This window comes from Mustela lutreola, chromosome X, assembly GCF_030435805.1.
Source record: "Mustela lutreola isolate mMusLut2 chromosome X, mMusLut2.pri, whole genome shotgun sequence".
NCBI classification, from domain to species: Eukaryota; Metazoa; Chordata; class Mammalia; order Carnivora; family Mustelidae; genus Mustela; species Mustela lutreola.
This window is the reverse complement of record NC_081308.1, coordinates 132,568,274-132,590,067: the sequence shown is the minus strand read 5'-3', so window position 1 is coordinate 132,590,067 and position 21,794 is coordinate 132,568,274. Positions and strand designations below refer to the sequence as shown.

Below are 21,794 nucleotides of genomic sequence, written 5' to 3'. Positions count from 1 at the left end.
TATGTTTATAAAAAATAAAAAATTTTAAAAATATATTAAAAAAAACCCCTACAGATCAAATAGTATGAAGCTGGATACAGAAATCTTCAACAAAATAATAGCAAATTAAATCTAAAAACATATTTTAAAAATTATACACCATTTGGGGTATCTGGGTGGCTCAGTGGGTTAAAGCCTCTGCCTTCGGCTCAGGTCATGATCTTGGGGTCCTGGGATTAAGCCCCGTATTGGGCTCTCCACTCAGCAAGGAGCCTGCTTCTCCCTCTCTCTCTGCCTGCCCCTCTGCCTAATTGTGATCTCTCTCTCGGTCAGATAAAGAAATAAAATCTTTAAAAAAATTATACACCACAATCAAGCAGGATTTATACAAGGAAAGCAAGGTTAACTCAACATCCAAAAATCAATTAATTAATGTAGTATATAATATCAATAGACCACAAAACCAGGGGCCTGGGTGGCTCAGTTGGTTAAAGCCTCTGCTTTCAGCTCAGGTCGTGGTCCCAGGGTCCTGGGATCGAGCCCCGCATCAGGCTCTCTGCTTGGTGGGGAGCCTGCTTCTCACTCTCTCTGCCTGCCTCTCTGCCCACTTGTGATCTCTCTCTGTCAAATAAATAAATAAAATCTTTAAAAAAAAAAAAAAAGACCACAAAACCAAAAAGCATATGATCATCTCATGATCACATGATCAGTTGCAGACAAACTATTTGACCAAATCATATGGAATACCCTAAAAAATACCACTGGGACTAGTAAACGAGTTTGGCAGGATTGGAAATTATAAAATCAATTAAAAATCTATTGTATTTGCGGGAGGAGGGAGGAGAAGGGGCCGATGCGATGGCTAGTCTTTACTGTAAGGAAGAAACTTTACAGGACATTTTGAGTAAGTTAGGGTAAAGGCTCAGTGGGCCAACTGGTGGGGCACCAGCTTGTAATGGGTTCCAAAGCTAGGGTATCACTGGATCTTGCCTTTGTCCAGCCAGAAAAAGATGAAGGCAACATCTTTGTCCTCTTCAAAGATGCAGCCCACTATCTGCTTGTTGGTGATAGATGGGACTAAATTAGGGTCTTCTTTGGTGCCTGAAGTTGCCTGTGGGGCTAGCATGCCCCTTCCCCTTCATGAGTCATCATGACCTCCCTCTCCAGCCCGATTGCCTGCCCGTCTCAGTAGGAACACTGCATGCAGATGCCATAGATGCCATTGGGACTGTGGGCCCTGAGGTCATGCATGGCCAGCACACCAATTCCATGAAGTAAACTTGAAGCCATCACATCCACCACAAACAGCCTTTGTTATATTTTTATGCACTTGCAATGAACAATCTGAAAATAAAATTAAGAAAACAACTCCATTCACAATAGCATCAAAAAGAATAAAATACTTAGAAATAACTTAACCAAAGAAGTGTAGGACTTGCAAACTGAAGACTAAAATACATTGTTAAAAGAAATTTTAAAAGACCTAAATATGTGGGAAAATACCCGATGTTCAAGCATTAGGAGACTTAATTTAATTTAATTTTGTTAAGATGAATATACTCTTCAAAATGATCTATAAATTTAATAAAATCTCAGTCAATATCTCAGCTGCCTTATTTGAAGAAACTGACAAGTTGATCTTAAAATTCATAGAATTAAAGGAGGCCTCAAATAACCAAAACAATCTTGGAAAAGAACACAGGACAAGGACTCATACTTCCCGATTTCAAAACTGCTACAAAGCTACAATTATCAAGACAATGTGTTACTGGCATAAGGCTACACATATAAACCAATGGAATAAAATTGAGAGTCCAGAAATAAACCCATAGTCTATGGCCAGTTGATTTTCAACAAGGGTGTCAAAATCATTCAATGGGGAAAGAATGACCTCTCCCAACAAATGGTGCTTGGACAACTGGATACCCATATGCAAAAGAATTAAGTTGGATCCCTACCTCACAACATATTTGAAAATTAACTCGAAATAGAGCATAGCCCTAAATATATGAGTTAAAACTATGAAAATCTTTTAAGAAAGTCTAGGAATGAATCTTCACGACCTTGGATTTGGCAAAGTACTCTAAGGCATGACACCAGAAGCATGAGCAACAAAAGGGGGGAAAGGTAATTTCTATTTCATCAAAATTTAAAACTCTGTGCTTCAATGGGCACCCTCAAGAAAGTACAAAAAGGGAACACAGAATGGGAGAGATATTTACAAATCATGTATGTGATAAAGAACTCTTACAACTCAACAATAAAAAGACAAATAACCCAGTTTCAAAGTGGGGAAAGATACACAAATGGTCAATAACCCTAACTGTCATTAGTCTTCAGGGAAATGCAAATCTAAATCACAATGAGCTATACCGCTTCACACCCACTCCTCGGATGTCTAAAATTAAAAAGTCAGAAGACAACCAGTGTTGAAGAAGATACAGAGAAATAAGAGCCATCATACTTTGCAGTCTCTATGGAAAACAGTCTGGCATTTCCTCAAAGCATTCAACATACAGTCACCACCGAACTCAGGAATTCCACTCCTAGATTTAAAGCTAAAAGAATTCAAAACATGTGTTTAAACAAATATTTGTAGACAAAACGATCATAGCAGCATTATTTATAATGGCCCAAATGTGGAAACAACCCAAATTTCCATCCATAGATAAATGGATTAATAAAATGGTACTTCCACACAATGGAATACTACTCGGTCATAAAACTGAATGTGAATGAACTTTTAAAACATTATGGTAAGTGAAAAAAGCCAGTTATAAAGCTAGAAAGTGTCTCTGTGAAAAGAAGCCACATATTTTATAATTCCCTTTATATGAAATGTCCGGAATAAGGAAATCTATAGAGACAGAAAGTAGATTAGCTGTTTCCTAGGGCTAGGAGGAAAGGATGATAGGAGGTGATGGGCCAAAAGGTAAGGGTCTGTTTTGGGGATGATGAAAATATTTTAAAATTGAGTATGGTGATGGTTGCACAAGTCCATGACTATACCAAAAACCATTGACTTATGCACTTCAAATGAGTGAATAGTATGGAATGTGAATTATATATCAATAAAACTGTTTTTTGAAGATTTTATTTATTTATTTGAGAGAGAGCACAAGAGGGGGGAGAGGCAGCAGGAAAGGAAGAAAACTCCATGCCAAGCAGGGGCTGTGACCAGGGCTCAATCCCAGGATCATGGGATCATGACCTGAGCCGAAGGGAGACGTTTCACCGACTGAGACACACAGGAGCCCAATGTTTTTTAATTGTGTAATGCAATGATAAGGAATTACATTTAAAAAAAATAAAAGAAGAAGAAGAAGAAGGGCACCTGGGTGGCTCAGTGGGTTGAACCTCTGCCTTCGGCTCAGGTCATGATCTCAGGGTCCTGGGATTGAACCCCGCATGTGGCTCTCTGCTCAGCTCTGCTCAGCGGGGAGCCTGCATCCTCCTATGTCTCTGCCTGCCTCTCTGCCTACTTGTGATCTCTGCCAAGTAAATAAATAAAATCTTAAAAAAGAAAAAAAAGAAGAAGAAGAACAGGCAAAAGTTTTGAAGAGGTTATTCCCAGAAGAGGAAATGCAAATGGTCAATACTTGAGAAATGGTATTGACCTCATTAGTAGTCAGGAAAATGTAAAACAAAGTAATGAACGCCTTATTTAACTACATCAGAGTGGCAAGAATTCAGAAAGAATATAACATGACGCTTGAATAAAAATTGTGAAGAAATCGCCTTTTCACATATTGCCAAGTAGAATTTATATCGCTAAATATTTTTACAAGGTATCGTGCCCAAATTCATTACATTTAAAATGCTCATCCTCTTTGACTTCTCCGTCCCTTTTGGAAGACTCTATCTCACCAAAATAACGTATGTGTGACTATAGTTAGAATCATTATTGTAGCATTGTCATTGCAAAAGGAAAGTGGGCTGGAAATGGAGGATATTTATGATTCTTTATTAATTGCAAAAAGCAAACACTAAAGTAATGGTCCAATTCTATTCAATTTTTGTGACACCAAATAGCAATACATTTTTATGTGTATGTATATTTGTTTGGCAATACACGTAAAAGAATATATCCCAAGCTGTTAATATCTTAATAAGGATGGATCTGCTTTTTTTGTGTACATTTTTGGATTGTTTTGCTAGTTTGAATGAAAAGGTATTCCTTTTGCTAGTTGGAGATAGAGAAAAAAGTTAATTGAGAAGGGGTGGTGGGTGGAGAAATTAGAAAGGAAAGGAAGACGCTGGGTTCCCTCCCCACCGACCCCCGCGGCTGTTTCTGTGTGCGCTCCTTTTACAGACAGTGTGGCAGCCCCGGCAGTCGCGTCTACGCGCGGGATTACAGTAACTCGGTTGTCAGTGATGAGTCAGAGTGCGTGGTGCTGATGCTGCTGCCATTTCATCACCTCTGCGAGCGCAGCATCCATTCCTTCGCTCTCCCCGCGCCGGGGCCTACCTCGCCTCAGGCTCCCAGGCTAGCGATGTGCTCGCGGCCGATCTAGATCCGGACCAAGCCACGCTCTCCGAGGCCTCGGCTGGGCGCCCCTCTCACCGCCCACGGCCGGCCCGGGCCGAGGAGACCTGCTGAGCCCCGGCCATGGAGGCCATCTGGCTATACCAGTTCCGGCTCATTGTCATCGGGGATTCCACGGTGGGCAAGTCCTGCCTGATCCGCCGCTTCACCGAGGGCCGCTTTGCCCAGGTTTCGGACCCCACCGTGGGGGTGGATTTTTTCTCCCGTCTGGTGGAGATCGAGCCAGGAAAACGCATCAAGCTCCAGATCTGGGATACCGCGGGTCAAGAGAGGTTCAGGTGGGGAGCGCAGCCGGGCCGCGAGCAGTGGGAGGGTCTACTCGGCTTTGCACAACCCTTGGGGAGAGAGGACTTCCTGGTCCTGCAGTCGGCCCCCGTAGGGACGATCCCAAGGGTCTGGGGATTTCTGCTCAAGCCCACCTTCAGCTGGCCGGGACTTCAGTGCCGGGAAAGAAACACCCTGGCAGGGAGGGCCAGTCAATAATACGTATTGCTTGCACCACAATTCCACCGATCTGCCCCTTAGTAGCTAATAAACTAGCTGGAATTTATCAATCTCAGTCCTTATGCTACATTACTTTCAAAACTGTTTCCAGGTCATCTTTACAAAACTGACAGGCATAGACAGATGATATACACACATAGCTACTTATAGACATAGATACAGATATAGAGATATAGAGATAATCGTAATTATATGAAATAGATACGGATGATTGATTCCTTCTTGCAACCAGCACACATTCGGAAATCATCCACTACATGCCAGGCACTGGACTTGTTTCTGGGGAAACAGCCTGAGGAAACACACAAGAGGATGCCTTGTAAACAAAACAGACAAGAGCCCTTCCCTTTTAGAACTTCTGTGCCGGCATAGTGGAAGGAAATACATAAACATAGTGGAAGGAAATACATAAACAGTAATTATACAAAAGACTGTGTGGTTCATATTCAGATGCCCACACCCTACTACAACGCTAAGCATATAATGAGTAGTCAATGAACAGGTATAATTTTCTCCTACAACCCTTTGTTTTCCCTTGTACTATGTATCATGTGTAATTATATGTCTGAACATACAGAAAGCTGCCTGGAGAGGATTACCCAAGCCAAGACAGGAAAAGCCCAGGGACAGGAAACAGCATGTGTAAAGACAAGTAACAGAGCAGCGTACACAGAAAACTTGGAGAGATCAAGTTGAGCTAATGTCACATATGGCAGCAGGAATTAGGTCAAAAGGACCCAATCGCCTTTATTCATTTTCAAATATGTCTGTCATTATTTATTCATTTATCTATTGAACACTAATTGAGCATAGAAAATACTGGTTAGGTAGTTGAAGAAGAGTAGAAAGAAGAATTTACTACAAACTTGGCCCCACCCACACCACCCCCAACTTCTGCAAACAACACTGTGGCACATACCCTTGCACAGGATCAACTCTGAATTCGTGATTGCATTTCTTGTATTAGAAGTGAAGAAAGGGTTTTTATATGTTGACAGGAATCTCTGTCTCTATAATCAGCCTTTTCATATCCACTGCTTATTATTTATTGGGTGATATTGACTTGAAAGAGTTTTTTAATAGATTATTACCCTTTTCTGTCATGTATGTTGTAAAATATTTTCCTGGTTTGTCATTTGTCTTTGAACTTCAAGAAAAGTTTTTGATGAATGGGAATTTTAATTTTTAGGTAGCCTTATATTGTGTTTGGAAAGGGCTTTTTTCCTTTCTAAATACTTACAAACCACTAATATAATAATGTCTTTAAGAGTTTTGATAGGGATCTACAGCTTGTTGACTGTTTTCCTGAACCAAGTTAGTCACAAATCAAAACCTTTGTTCACATTGAATTTTCTGATTACACCTGCCATTCTCCATGAACCCTTAAACATAAGAGAATTAGAAATGCTTCCAGTCTCCAGGGCTGATTTGCCTGGTTTTAGAGACTTGAAGTCACTGGTAACGTTCATTCTTACTATCATCTAACTTGGAATCTAATTCCCTGGACGATGTTTGTTCTCTTATCACTGGGCCATTGGTCCTAAGCCTTAAGCTGTTGAGTCCCTCATTGTTTAACTTTTTCATCCAAGGAGACAGAAAACCTAAAAACAGATGTAGATCAAGAAGCACAGTAGTGTAAAACAAGTGATGGTAGAGTCAAATTGTTCAACAATTTAACCCTCCACTAAGCTCTAATATGCTCTAAGCCAAGTACTGTGACTTATGTGCGCTCCTCAAACCAAGAAGTTAAAATATCAGAGGTTTCTTCTGTTTAAGTACAGCAAATGTTTTAGAACCTAAACCTTTAGGTTTTAGAGATACTCCCAGCACACTGCTTTAAATAAGTTCTATCAGTTTAAGGGGAAATTTTTGCTATTTAGGCAGTTCTTCCCAGGGGTAGCTCCTGACTCAGCCTCTCTGAAGTGTGTCAGGAAATGGGGCTGACAGTCACTCTGCTCGACACCACCGCAGACCATTCTGATTTTTCCCCTTTCCACATGGCCTAGAAAATAAAAAACAAAGCATGTTTCTCCTCAGAGAAGAGATGGAGGACCCTCTTAGAGTAAAATAAGAAGTGTTACCTGGGGGAAAATGGAGTATATTGCAATACAGCTATATATACTCATAAACATTTTCTGTCAACTACCATAAATTCATTTCTAATCTTTTTAAATTCTGTTTCAACTACTTCATAATAACCTGTGACTTCGGAATCCCATGTTGCCAGGGTGGGACAGTAAGCTGTAGTTCTACCTGAATTGAGAGAAAATGCCTGGAAGGCCATGAGCGTTTATTTCTAGAAGATGCTGTCTCTTAGTTTTGCCCAATTGAAAATTCACGGGTTATTCATTACAGAATGGCACTCGCATTCCATTCTTTAAACAAAAGATCACTCTTACTAAAGGACTGTGTCAGTGCACTGCGCGAGCTCACGGAAGTACAGGGGTTTGGGCACGGCCTTTATGCTTTACTTCTTTCTTGTGTTTTAGATCCATCACTCGCGCCTACTACAGGAACTCTGTAGGTGGTCTGCTCTTATTTGACATTACCAACCGCAGGTCCTTCCAGAATGTGCATGAGTGGTTAGAAGAGACCAAAGTACACGTTCAGCCCTACCAAATCGTATTTGTCCTGGTAGGTCACAAGTGTGACCTGGATACACAGAGGCAAGTGACTCGCCACGAGGCAGAGAAACTGGCTGCTGCATACGGCATGAAGTACATTGAGACGTCAGCCCGAGACGCCATTAACGTGGAGAAAGCCTTCACAGACCTGACAAGAGACATATATGAGCTGGTTAAACGGGGGGATATTACAATCCAGGAGGGATGGGAAGGGGTGAAGAGTGGATTTGTACCAAACGTGGTTCACTCTTCAGAAGAGGTTGTCAAATCAGAGCGGAGATGCCTGTGCTAGTCAGCTGTCTGGGCCCCGAAACGTGCTCTCCCACCTGAACTGCAAAGCGATCCCAACGAAGAGAATCCCTGCGTGACCGACTGGACTCGACCTCCATGTTACATACCAAGTGAGCCTCCTCCTCAAGGGGCGTCTGACTGGCCGTGGGTGGGTGGATGTGACTGAGGGGCTGCTCCGTGTGCCCTTTGCGAACCGCGTGTCGAGGGGCTGAGGTCCGGGGAAACTTTTCCAGAAAAATACACCCTCAGACAGGGGAACTATCTCTTGGTGTTTCCGCTCATTCATAGGTCACAAACATAAAGAAATATGTAAAGGGGGGAAAGGATCCCACTGGAAACCATTAGAACTAAAACGACTGTGAGATCGTGATCGGTGAGAGTCCCTACACCGGTGTGTGCGCTGGGTTTGGCTAGAAGGTACCAATTGGCTTCTAAACAGCTCGTCTGTAGAACGAGGGGCACAGAGCGGCTATTCACTAAGACCCTTTTAAGGCCTGTTGTTCTAGTAAAATCAGTGTGGCTCTGAGAAGGGAGGCCGTTCTACATACTGTTCTTACCACACTCCAGAAAGCGCACCCCCGTGTGATGGAATAGATGACCGTGTACGTAGAAGAAAGAAACACTGTAACCCACGCCGTACCCTCTGTCCCTCGTCCCAGGCCTGGAGTCCACCCGCCCGCCTCTCCAGGGGCCGAGCAGCTGTGTACAGGGGCGGCCTGTGAAAGGAGCCCTGAGGCAAACGTTTGCTGATCACCCGTGTACTGAGACCCACACCTCACAGTCCCTTGAATTAGTTACTGATCAGCCCAACAGGCCTGTGAGGTTTTCTTCCCCATTTTACACGAATTTTACAGAATAAACTAAGAAGCAGGAGATGCACTTGGCTAAGGGGAAGGTCTCCTGACTCCTCGCTTGTTCCTGCTGTCAGATGAACAAACTGTCACTAACTTGTTTACTTTGGAAGAGATATGACTGTAAATAAATGTTCTCTACATGTTAGGGTATGTTTCCTTATTGCTTACGACTCAGCTACAGTCCTGAGGGAACCTGGGGACGGACCGAGACGTAAAGCCAGTTCAGGTCTCACTGACAAGAGGGCTTTAAATGAGAGACTCATTGCACACTCGAAACACATCAAAACTGTGTGGGCTCCAAGTGTTCTTATCACTGAAACACAGTGGACATATTCCTGCAAGGAACCAAATACAGCAATGGGGAGTGGGCTGGGGATAAAATACTCACCTCACAATGACCTTAGCCGCCTGTTTGCCATATACCTACACTGGGTCCTTGTCTACCCTAGAGTCAGCTCTTACTTCTCAGGTGAACAGACATCCAATGCATCAGGAAACTGAAACGGTTGGCTTAAGCTTCCATGATCTTCTTGAAGAGAAGTCCTGCTTTAAATTATTCTTTGGACTGTAGCCAGTGGAGCTAGGCAAAAGCCATACTTTTCACAGTAAGAAAACAATTCAGAATAGTCATGTTTCTCACATCCATTGTGACAGGAAAGCCTGACAAGGGGAAATTGCTTTGACACACAATGTCGAACTTCGGTATGAACGTGACTGAATCTGAATGTCTGGGAATTACTTCAGCCAGAATGAAGCAGCCCAATAACAAAAATTATGGAAACAAACCACCTTGGACCAACCTACAGCATCAACTACAAGTGAACCAACCATCGTCTCTGCGTTCACTTCCCCTGACCAGCTTGGGCGGATTGTGGTTTCAGAAAGCAAATAGAAGAGGGTCAGTGGGACTAATGCAGTTTCATCAACTACTGTAAGAAGATTCCAAAGGCAAGATTATCCAGTAGAATCTGTCAGTTCCAAAAAAAAAAAAAAAGGATAGAAACAAAACTTCTCTACAGTTTTCTTGTCTAAAATACATTATATGTATACTGTTCTCATTCCTTGCATTTTTTAAGGCAGGTTTAAAGATACTCAGCACAGGATCCAGCAAAGGTGGCTGAGCTTAATTACTTAAACAAGTTCTAGAAATTTTAAAAATCATGTTAGTAGCATTCAGTGCTGTTGTCACTGCAATAAGTGGGTTTTAGAGAATAAGTGTGAAAAAATCAGGTGTTAATACAATACTATGGATAAAGCTTTAGAAGCTATTTTACTACATAGGTCAAAGAAAAGACCAACTAACTTGTAACAAAGACCACCACTGCATGCTGGATTAGACTGTCTCCTGTTCCAGAAAAAACTGTAAACTTTTTCCCTCACTTTGTTGTGCATTGTAATGCAATGTGGAAAAATGTTTTCTTTAGCTGTATGTGAATGAGAATTTGCTTGTATTTAGTAAAATGGTTGATTATGTGACTGTGAGATTTCAAGTGTGTGTTGTAGCTATTTCCACTGGAGGGTATCAATGAGGTAGGACACACACCACACAAGCAGTGTTCACCGGCATCTCAAAGCGAGAACAAGAATGTAATTTTTGAAAGATATAATCATCACTTTGAAAGTCACAAAGCCCTCACTACTGCCTGACAATCCCTTACCACTTTTGGAAAAGTTGGTTCTATCAAGCCTAAAGTTGAATGGCTGCAATTTTTAGTCAGGGAGCTTAATTAGGACACCAGGGAGCTGATGGCAACTATTGTCATCCCTGGAAAGTGCTCTGTTCCCCAGGCTAGATTGCCTTAGCTGTTTCTGGCCCTACTGTATGGGTTAGATTTACTGTATGGGTTATGTTGTGCTTTTTTTGGTCAAGATCCCTTGGAGGGTGGGGCCCAGATTAGAACAGTGCCTCGGGTTTACAGTATATATTTAGGGGAGAGAGAGGAAAAATAGGAAAGATGTTTGATGCTTGAGCCTGGGCACACGAAGGCTGTATCATTTTATCATTTGTAGAGTCATGAGTGAAGGAGGGAAAACCATCATCTCCTTAAAATTGTCCCTAAAATCCCCAGGGCCTGTTCATCTTTTCTTCAGTGAATTTCTTTGGTGGCTTTATTCAGTCCCACGGCTGTAAATACCACATGTAAGTCAATGAATTCTGAATGTAGACCTCCAGCTGGTCTCTGTCCCATGGATTCCAGACCTTTACAACCAACTGCCTGCCCAGTATCTCCATTTGAAAGTCTGTTAGGCACCAGAAATCTAACATGTTCTAAACCAAGCTCCTAATTTTCCTCCCCAAATGTGTTCTTCCCATAACCTGTCCTCCCTCAGTATGTGGCAAGTTTGTCCGCGTTGCATGTATCTGCTTATGCTGGCTCTGCCTCAAACGTAACCAGAATCTGACTCTTTGGGGAGATGTTGAAATGTTCTTCAAATGCACCAAGCACATTCACACCTTAGGGCCTTTGTACTTGCTCGTTACTGTATCTTTACTGGAATTCCTTTTCTTGAGATAACTGTCTGGATTTCTCCCTCACCTCCATCAAGTTCTGAAACCAACAGCCTCCAAAATCAGCAAGCAGCTTCCCAGTTCTAGAAGTTGTTCTTGACAGTTCAACACAGAGTGTAAGTCTATAGTCTTCCTGGGGAACAATAAAGTTTCAGGTGTCTGGTAAAGGGCAAAGAAACGTACTTAGAAGGAGAGAATGGAAAACCTGGGGAGTCTAGCTTCACTGGAAGGAGTGGACAGTAGTATCACAATGTAGCAGTGGATTCAGAAAGATTATGACTAAAATATATTCATGGGATTCAAGGGAGCAGGAAGTCATGAGTGGCCTTTCTCAGCATAGCATCTGTATACCAACCCCTTAGGAAACTCTTGTTCTCAGTTCTGCTGGAGGTCCAACTCTTTTCTTTCTTCAATTCTTTTCTTGCTCTCCATTCTCTCCTCTACCTAGACAATCTTACCTTTGCTCATAACTCCAGTTACTGTCTTTGCATTGAGGACTCCCAAATAGAGGACTCCAGCCCATTCTGAGCATTGTAACAATATAGCCTACTTGCCTACTAAACCCATACACAAATTCCTTATACTCAACATATCCAATATGAAATCAGTATCTGTCAGACTGTGTTCCTTCCACCCCAATATTTCTCATCACCATAAATGACACCACCATCCATCCATATGTTCAACACAGAAACTTAGCAGTTACCCTTAATCCCTCACTTCTCCCTGCCCCCCACAACAGATCCACCATCAGGCACTCTCAGCTCTATCTTCGAAATATATCTATCTCCATTGCTAGAACCTTCATCCAGGCTTCTACCAACTCTTTCCTGAACTACTTCAATATCTTCCTAAGTTCTCACCTTATTTTCTGTTCTTATTCCCAAAATACAACCTCAACATAACAGCCAGAATGGTCCTTTCAAAACAGAAAACAGATCAAGTCATTCTCCTGTTTACAACCCACCAAGGGTTTCTCAGCACATTTAGAAAAAAATCCAAATAAACCTTTTCTTTCTTAACATGGCTACAAAGGCCTTGCATGATCTGGCCTCGGCCTACTTCTCCCGTTGTAAGTTCCACAAACAAGAATCCTATTCATCTTGCTCACCATTGTTTCTGCAAACTCCAACGTATATACATGCTTGAATGACTCATAAATACTAGAATGAATGCTTGTTTTATTGCCCTACTTTAGTTCAATGACCTTGACTACTACTTCACTCCATAAACACACACATGGCCCTATCCTGAAGCATGACTAAAACCCAGGAACCTCTGAAACCCAGGAACCCAACCCTTGTGGTGTCTGTCAGCTGCATTCAAGTCATTAGCTTCCAAAGAAAATGATTGTTTAAAGTTTGGTCTATTTCCTTTTAGACTTTTTATTTATTTAATTTTATGTAATGTTATTTACATAGTGGTTAAGAGTATGGATTTTGAGTAAAACCAACATGGGTTCAAATTCTGAATCTACCAGTTAATATACATGTGATTCAACTTCTCAGAGTCTCACTTTACACATATATTAAATTGGACAATAATAATATTCACCTCAAAGAATTGTGAGGATGAGATGAGATAATCCATGTAAAGTACTTAACGCTTGGTAAATGTCACAGAGTAAACATATTCACAAAATGCTTGGGATTTGTTATGTGTTTGCATCTATATGAATCTTTTTCATAAATGATAACACATACTGTGCTGTTATCTTTTGCAGACATCCAGTATATTTTTTGTAAATACCTATGAAGGCAGGAACTGTCCATTTTTCCCTATTATTGTATCGCTACAGTCCATTAGTGCCTGGTACATGTTTGCTGAATGCAATCAGGAAAAGAGCTGACATACTGAAGATGACAGACGTAGAAGAAATCTGGATCTTTGATGATGGCAGTGAGCTACGGATTTAATTACCCTTAGAGCTACTCTATCTTAAGATTCCATATTCCATGAGATAATGAATCACTTTTTAGTTTATGCCATTTTTCTCTGCTTGTAGCTGAAAATCTCCACATTGATACAACAGCATTATACTGTGTGCACAATCAGCTATTTAATTCTCACTGGTGGATATTAGGTTATGTACGATTATCTGCTGCTACAAAGCGATTCTATAATGTATATATATCTTTGTGTATGTATATATATCAAGTCAAAATCATAAAAGTAGAATTTATGAAACAAAGAATATACCCATTTAAAACTTTGATAAAATCAATCAGATTGCTCTCTAGTGAGGTTTTACTGAATGCCCATGAACAGTGTGTGATAATATCTCTAATGAGTATTATTTCTTTAAGATTTTTTATTTACTTATTTGAGAGAGAGAGCATAAGCGGGGGATGAAGCACAGAGGCAGAGGGAGAAGCAGGCTCCCTAATGAGCGGGGAGCCCGATGCGTGGCTCCACTCCAGGACCCTAGGATCATGACTCTAGCTGAAGGCAGATGCTTAACAACTGAGTCACTCAGGCGCCCCTATAATGAGTATTATTGCCAATCTTTGAACTCTGCAGATCTGAGACAATATATATTTTAAATTTGCATGTATTTGGTGATTGGTTTTCTGTTGCTTGCAGCTGAATATAGTACTGATAAAAAAGTGCTGGTTTTTCTCTTATTAATTAGTAAGATTTCCTTACATATGGAAATCAATTTTTTATCCACCATATATGTTACAACATTTTTTCATGCTGGGGACAGCTGGGTGGCTCAGTGGGTTAAGCCTCTGCCCTCGACTCAGCTCATGATCTCAGGGTCCTGGGATGGAGCCCCGCATCGGGCTCTCAGCTCGGCAGGAAGCCTGCTTCCTCCTCTCTCTCTCTGCCTGCCTCTCTGCCTACTTGTCATCTCTGTCAAATAAACAAACAAAATCTTTTTTAAAAATTTAAAAAACAATTATTTTGTCACATTTTTCTGACTTTTAATTCTATGGTGTTTGGTATTACATAACTCTTTAATATCTAATAGATAATAGATAACATCATTATTTAATAATCATATTTTACTTAATCATCATTTCACATGTTGTCTACAAGAAACAAAACAGTTGTCTCAAAGTTGGGAAACCAGGTGGCTGGGGACAAGGTGCAAAGAAAACTCAATGTCTGTTGGAAAACATTTTATTACTTTTGACTTTGGTACCATGTACTTTTTTTTTTTAATATATAGCCTGGTCTCTTGAGGTTTTATGTCCAAAGTGTCAGTTTAAGATAGGCCTTCTGCACCCAAATACTAGAAAACCATTTTCCGACAATTTGCCATAATCCCTTTACGGTTCCTTTAGGAACTGACTTATGGATAGCATGTGGAGATGGGGATAACAACTATTTTCCCCAAATGACTGGCTATTTACTCACCACTGTCCATAGCATACTTCATTGTTTTTTCAATGGTTGGAAATTTTACTCTTCAAATATTGAATTGTCATATATACATGAGTTTGTTTTTGCCTCCCGTTTTATAGTTCATTAAATTGTTTGCTTATGAAGGTCCCACTACTGTGTTGTTGTAGCTGGCTAATTACACAGTATATTTTTTTAAGATTTTATTTATCTATGTGTCAGAGAGAGAGAGAGCACAAGCAGTGGGAGCAGCAGGCAGAGGGAGAGGCTCCCCACTGAGCAAGGAGCGCAATGCGGGACTCGATCCCAGGACCCCGGGATCATGACCTGAGCCAAAGGCAGCCGCTTCACCGACTGAGCCACTCAGGCTTCCCATCCACGGTGTATGTTTATTATCCTTTTTCCCTTCAAAATTTTCTTTGATATTCCCATGGAGTACAGTACAACTTAAGAATAAATGTGCCAAAAAAAAAAAAAAAAAGAATAAATGTGCCAATTTCTTTCCCATTCATCTGATGAAAAAGCCAAACACAGAAAGAAAACAACTGCATGACCTCGTTTATATGTGGAATATAAACAAACACACAGAAGCAGAATGCGTAGGTTGTGGGGACACACTGTACAGCATGAGGTCTCTAGTCATTGATAGTAGACTGGCAATGTGCTATGAAACTAGATTTCAATTGCTCACCATGCACACTTAAAGGCTTTAGCTATTGTCTGTTTATTCCTAGATATTTTATAATATTGATAGATTATAAATGATATTTATATTTTATTTGAATGGGTTTTCTCATTACATGTTCTAATTGGTCATTGCCAGTGTGTAGGACATCTGTGGATACATGTATGTTTACACCTTGTATCTAGACACCAGACTAAACTTTATTACTTCAGGCTTTCAATTGATCTCTTCTGAAGTTTTCTAGGTAGACACTGTAATCTACAAATAATGATAATTTTCTCTCTTCCTTTTGAATATTTATATCACTTCTTCTTTTCACACTGGCTAGAATATGGATTAAATGCTTCTAGCATTTTTAACCTTAAATTGCCTTGATTAGGTTATAGAACTTTTCACTACATTACTATTTTACTAAGACCTTTTACAAAGAATGTATGTTGAGTTTTTCTTTTTTTTTTTAAGATTTTATTTATTTATTTGATAGAGATCTCAAGTAGGGGGAGAGGCAGGCAGAGAGAAAGAGAGGAGGAAGCAGACTCCTCACTGAGCAGAGACCCCAATGCAGGGCTCGATCCCAGAACCCTGGGATCATGACCTGGGCCGAGGGCAGAGACTTAACCCACTGAGCCACCCAGGCGCCCCAACATGTTGAGTTTTTCAAATGTCTTTCTTATACTCATTGAGATAATCAAATGTGTTTTTCCTTAACTTATTATTGTAATTAACTGTATTAATAAATCTGTTTAACCATATTTCTTTACATTCTTGGAATAAACTGTACTTATTCATGGTACATTTTTTAAATGGCTTAATTTACTAATATTTTATTAGTAAGTAATATAGATCTTTGTGTCTCTATTCCTGTTTGAGATTGGTTCCTAACAGTATTTCTAAAAATTCCACAGTGGCACCATGGTTATTCTGGCCTCATGAAATCATGAAATAGATGAAAGTAACATCTAGAATAGTTAAATAACAGAGCAATCTGCTGCCTGAAATTTTGATAGAACTCACCCATAAAAGCTTTGGGGTCTAGCATCTATCTTCTTTCCTATCTTCTTTCCTTCCTTCCTGCATCTAGCTTCCTTCCCTTTGTAGATGTTAAACAATCCTTCCCATTTATTTCAGGGTTATGGTTAGATTCACTTTTAAGCCATTAGAGAGTTTCATTGTTCACATATATTCCTTGTCCTTCCCTGGAATAGGGTTAGGGTTAGGGTTAACCCTCCTATAATCTAGGCTTGATCATGTGACCAGCAGTGACCTAGCTAGAACCTCATTCATCAGCTTGGATTCCAGAGTGCAGTGAGCATGGAGAAGAGCCACCCGACCTGTTAGTAGACATGCAGCACAGGGACTGGGAATGACTACCACAGTAGCACAGAGCTTACATCCTGGGGAGTAAATTTTGCTAGTTTATATTTCCCTTGAAAGTTATCCATTCCATCTAAATTTTCAAATATATTGGCATACAGCTGTACTTAGTATAACTTTAAAAACCTCTGTATTGGTTCATAGAAACCTCTCACTTGTGATGCTTTATGTTTATGGGCTTTTTTGTTTTGTTTTTATAATTCACAGTTGTTAGAGGCTTGTCTACTTTTATTGGTATTTTCAAAGAACCAGTTCTTGGTTTTATCAATTTTGCTTGTTCTGCTTTCTAATATTTTATTTTTCACGTTATCTACATAAACTTATACTTTGTCTCTTTTCATGTGAATATTTCTCTGGTCTTTCACATGCTAAGTAATTTTTAAATGTACTCTGAACATTTTAAATATTATGCAATTCTGGGTCTTAACTTCTATGGAGAATGTTGGTATTTTTGTTTTAGCTGAGAATTTCTCTGGATAAGTTCAGGTCACGTGGCCCATTCTGTCCTCTGTGTGCTGTCATTCCAATGGCAGTTCAGTTTGCAAAGCTTTTGCTGAGCTACTTGGATCTTTCCTGTGCTCATGCACTACACAGTAGCCAGTCCAGAAACTGGGCAGTAGTCTATCATTTTGTTCAGTTCTTCGGTATGCTGAATAGGAACACATATGAACTCAGAAGCTTGCAACCAGCACTGGGGCCACTTTCCCAAGCTCCTCCCTCTCTCCAGTTCCCAGGGGCTTCCTTTTCCTGGCTTCAGCCAGAAATCCCAACCAAGCTGCGGCAGAATGGTTTGAGATTGTGATTAGGAAGGGGAGGAAGTGACTGGTAATGATAAGGTCACAGGTTAGGGTTAGGGTTAGGTTAGGTTAGGTTATTCCCTGTGGGAATAAGTGGCTAAGGAATGCTCTGGGAGAAGGACAAGATCACTTGACCTTAATTGATGGAAGCAGCAAAGTTAGTGTGCTGGACATTTGGCTTTTTATTCTGAGTCTAGCATCTTGGGCTCATATTTTCATCAGCTTACTAGTGTTCTCACTGCATTAAATCCTAAATGACCTATAATTCTAGTGTCTATTTTTTTACCTCAAAGTTATTTCAGTGTTTAATTTTAAAATGTTTCAGATTTATTAGATTATTAATTTCTAACTTCTGAGTTAGGACTAGAAAATGCGGCCCAGAGGATTTGCCTGTAAGTGACTGAGAATAGTGTATTAAGACTCCTACTAATGTTTTGCCCCATTTTTTCTTGAATTTCTAACACTTTATATATTTTGATATATTAGATACACATTCACAAAGCTTTCATCTCTGTCATAAAGGGTACCCTCACTGGTGCAACATGATCTTAAAAATTGATTAAATCAATGTGACCATGTATCTAACTTATCAAAATACATCACTGGTGATGTGATTCTTTGAAACCCAAAATATAGAAATATTAAGCACCAAAATGAAAGATGTTAACAAAGGAGAGTTTTTACTCCACTAGAAGGCCCCAAATTTGATTCCTTAAAATGTCCTTTGCCATCTCCTTTGAAGTGTTCAAAACACTTTTTTAAAAAGTATGTTACTCTGGGGGCACCTGGGTGGCTCAGTGGGTTGAGCCTCTGCCTTCAGCTCAGGTCATGATCCCAGGGTCCTGGGATCTAGTTCCGCATCGGGCCCTCTGCTCAGTGGGGAACCTGCTTCCCCGCCCCCCACCTGCCCCTCTGCTTACTTATAATCTATGTCAAATAAATAAATAAAATCTTTTTTTTAAAAAGTATGTTACTGTAAAATACTTTACTTACATTAATTACAATTTCATAGAAATATTTTCTGGGGTGGAAATAAGACGGAAGAAGGAGGCAGGTTAACAAAAAAATGTTCATAATATGGATACAGTTAGTGACATAACCAGTGTTCAGTATTTCAGTATATTGCTCCACTTAAGTACTCAAATATTAGTATTTGTTTTCATTATTCGGTAATAGTTTTGATAATTTTGTATCATGACACATGCAGAGTTACACATGAAAACTTGGAACTGTATAAAGGCACACTGACCATATTTCTTCCCTTTTAAAAGCCCTTCCAAGCTGTATTATTACCTACTTTCAAAATGCCCCTTTCCTTGGTTACTTCCATGGTTGAGCCATTTTCCTTACAGTTATATCTTGATTTCTCCCAGAAACAGATCGGACATCTACTTTCAGAAGTTCCTATGATAGCCAACTTTCACCTGTGGGATAGGTACAGGGCCACAAAGAGGGGTATGATAGGGAACAGGGAAGAAAGGAAGAGCTTCCAGGCTTAGGTCCCAGCTTGCCTGCCTCTGTCTATCCCCAAGCCCAATTTCCTTGCTCCTCCTGCCTTCTGTCAGGGTCACTGTCTTGGAACTTGACCACTCCTTCCCTAAAATAAAATGTATCCCCATGCACCCACCCAGGCTTGTTTCCCTATCATGAATCCATTTCTAACCAAACACTGAGGCCAGTGTTTCAGTGGGACAGCTAGAACTGTCACTGTGCTCTGGCACTGCAACTAACAGCTATAGAAGAGTCAAACATTAAATTGAGGGTAAGGGTGAATTACAACTGAATTCTTAAGCCCCCTCTGGACTGACTGCCCAGTCCAGGCCAGACATGGCCTGAAGTAGCCAAGGATGTAATTTTTTGGTTGTTGTCCGGGATGTACTGATGAAAAGGAAGAGACTGTTATCTGCTGACCTTTTCATTTTTAATTTTTGTATTTTTTACTCTCCAGAATGCACAGGTTTGATCTGGGGAAAATAAGCTGGTTCATATTAAGATGGGTTTACTCAAGCAGCTGAAAGATCTAGGAGAAATCTATCTGGTCACTCCTATCTCCAAATGAAGTATCCCCAAAAGACAAATGGTTGTCACACAACCAACTCAACATAAAATTATTTGAAAACCATGACCAAGAGGCATGATCCTTTGTAAACAAACTGCTCAGATATACCGCGCACACCAGGTCCATCTTTTCCGTTTGATGTGGCTGATATCAGACAAGAGAGAAGGAACAAACAAAAATAAATTCTTTGCCTGAACTCTGAGGCACAGCCCGTACCTAAGGGTTCATGAGCACACAGAATCCTGGGCCACCTGCCACTACTAACTCGACAAGAAGAGCAGTTCTGTGCACAACCAAGTTCAAACACTTCAAGTTTCAAACTTCCCTCTCACAAGTGGTCATGTAAGCAGTACTCTCCCTGGATCTAGAAGAGTATCAATATACAGAAAATATAATTAGTAAGCAGGCCCATCAATTCTATGATGCTGACTGTAGTTATAAAACTCCCCCCAAAAAAAGGGTAAAAAAGAAAATTTTATCAACTAGTTTTGGCCACAAGACTGAAAAAGCTACTCATTAATGAGTTTATAGTTTTGCTGTATTTATGGCATCACTTGGTTTGGGGTCAAGGAGAAAAAAAGCTCTCCAGGGGCGCCTGGGTGGCTCAGTGGGTTAAGCCTCTGCCTTCAGCTCAGGTCGTGATCTGTGTCCTGGAATTGAGCCCCACATCAGGCTCTCTGCTTGGCAGGGAGCCTACTTCCTCCTCTCTCTGCCTGCCTCTCTGCCTACTTGTGATCTCTGTGTATGTCAAATAAATAAATAAAATTTTTTTAAAAATTAAAAAATCAAATAAATTTTTAAAAAAGCTCTCCAATCCATCACATAATTGTAAAACTTTGGAGGCTACGTGATGGTCTTAATCTCACCTAATCCAGACAGAAATGCCTCCATCCTGCCCTTTAAAATATCTGAACTATTACTACCTTTTCCACAGAGGCAGTCATTAGCCAGGAGCCTTATAAAATGAAGTAAGTCACTGCCAAAAACTGGAACCGTAACTATGAAAGACCCAAGGGGCTGTGAGCAAGAGGAGTTTGGGGAACTGGCCTTGGATTAGCTTTCTAGCTTGGCTCCCCTGGAAACCTGATGAAAGTGGACCATCAGCTGTGTGGCCAGGTGAGCCTGCTTCTTGGAAACTGCCCTGGGTGGCACCTTGTGTCTGAGGTGAGAGCCGAGAGGGCTGCGAGTGAACGTATAATGTCCGTCCTGTTGCTGGGCCCTGTCCCTGGCGAAGATGGGGATGCTACACACAGGGGACTGTTCTAAGAGGGAGTGGTTGGTCTCTTATGGCTCCTAGGTCGGGGTGGCTCCTGCACCTATCTGTGTGGTCTGTGGGGAATGTTGCAAGAATTCCCACAGAAGAATCATGCCTAAAAGCCAACCCCTGGCATGCTGTCTTACTGTCCTGTGTCCTTCAGAGTAAACTGGTGTCAGACATAGCCCATCCAGGGCTTAGAGTTTAAGCATATAGTTAAACCCGACGCCAGCTACACCAGGCATTGCACACACACTCAGCCAACATCTTGAGAAAACACAATCCTGTATTAGTATTGAAGAGACACAGGTAAGGCTCTCAAAAGGGTACAAGATTAGAACCAATCAAGACAAACCTTTAGGAAATGGTTCAAGAAGGGCCCCTGGGTGGCTCAGTGGGTTAAGCCTCTGCCTTCGGCTCAGGTCATGACCCCAGGGTCCTGGGATCGAGCCCCGCATCGGGCTCTCCTCTCTGTGGGGAGCCTGCTTCCCCCTCTCTCTCTCTGCCTGCCTCGCTGCCTACTTGTGATCTCTGTCTGTCAAATAAATAAATAAAATCTTAAAAAAAGACCTTATAGGTATCATTGAGGTTAGAGCAGAGCAAAGAGAGCCTTCTTCACTAAGGTTAAGGTTAGGGACTGAACTTCAGTTTACCATTTCTACCAAACTGAGCTATTAGTTATTGGTTGCTAAATAAAGGAGTGAGGAATCATGGTACGGAGGGAAGGAAATCCACCCAGGAACTGGGTCTGGGTCTCAGTCTGGCTATGTGGCCTTGGATAAGGTCCTTCCTACTGCACCCATCAATATCTGTGTGGCAGAGAAAGGCAGAGGTGGGGGGCGGGGGTGGGGTGATGAACTGTGCTCGCCATCATCCCTTGCTGGCACTACAGACAAAACTATTCTCAGCTAACCCAGGAATAAAAATGCTAAAAATCTTGTTCCTTAATTCCACTTTTGGTAAGTCTCA

The 21,794-nt window shown here is 41.0% G+C and overlaps 1 protein-coding gene across 1 annotated transcript; it reads left to right on the top strand.

The window, feature by feature from the left end:
• The first annotated feature begins 4,336 nt into the window (after nt 1-4,336).
• On the top strand, nt 4,337-10,274 carry RAB39B (RAB39B, member RAS oncogene family). The gene is made up of 2 exons (XM_059158001.1): nt 4,337-4,803; nt 7,519-10,274. The coding sequence occupies exons 1-2, from the start codon at nt 4,589-4,591 to the stop codon at nt 7,943-7,945; spliced, it is 642 nt and encodes a 213-aa protein (XP_059013984.1). The 5' UTR covers nt 4,337-4,588; the 3' UTR covers nt 7,946-10,274.
• Nucleotides 10,275-21,794: the final 11,520 nt, after the last annotated feature.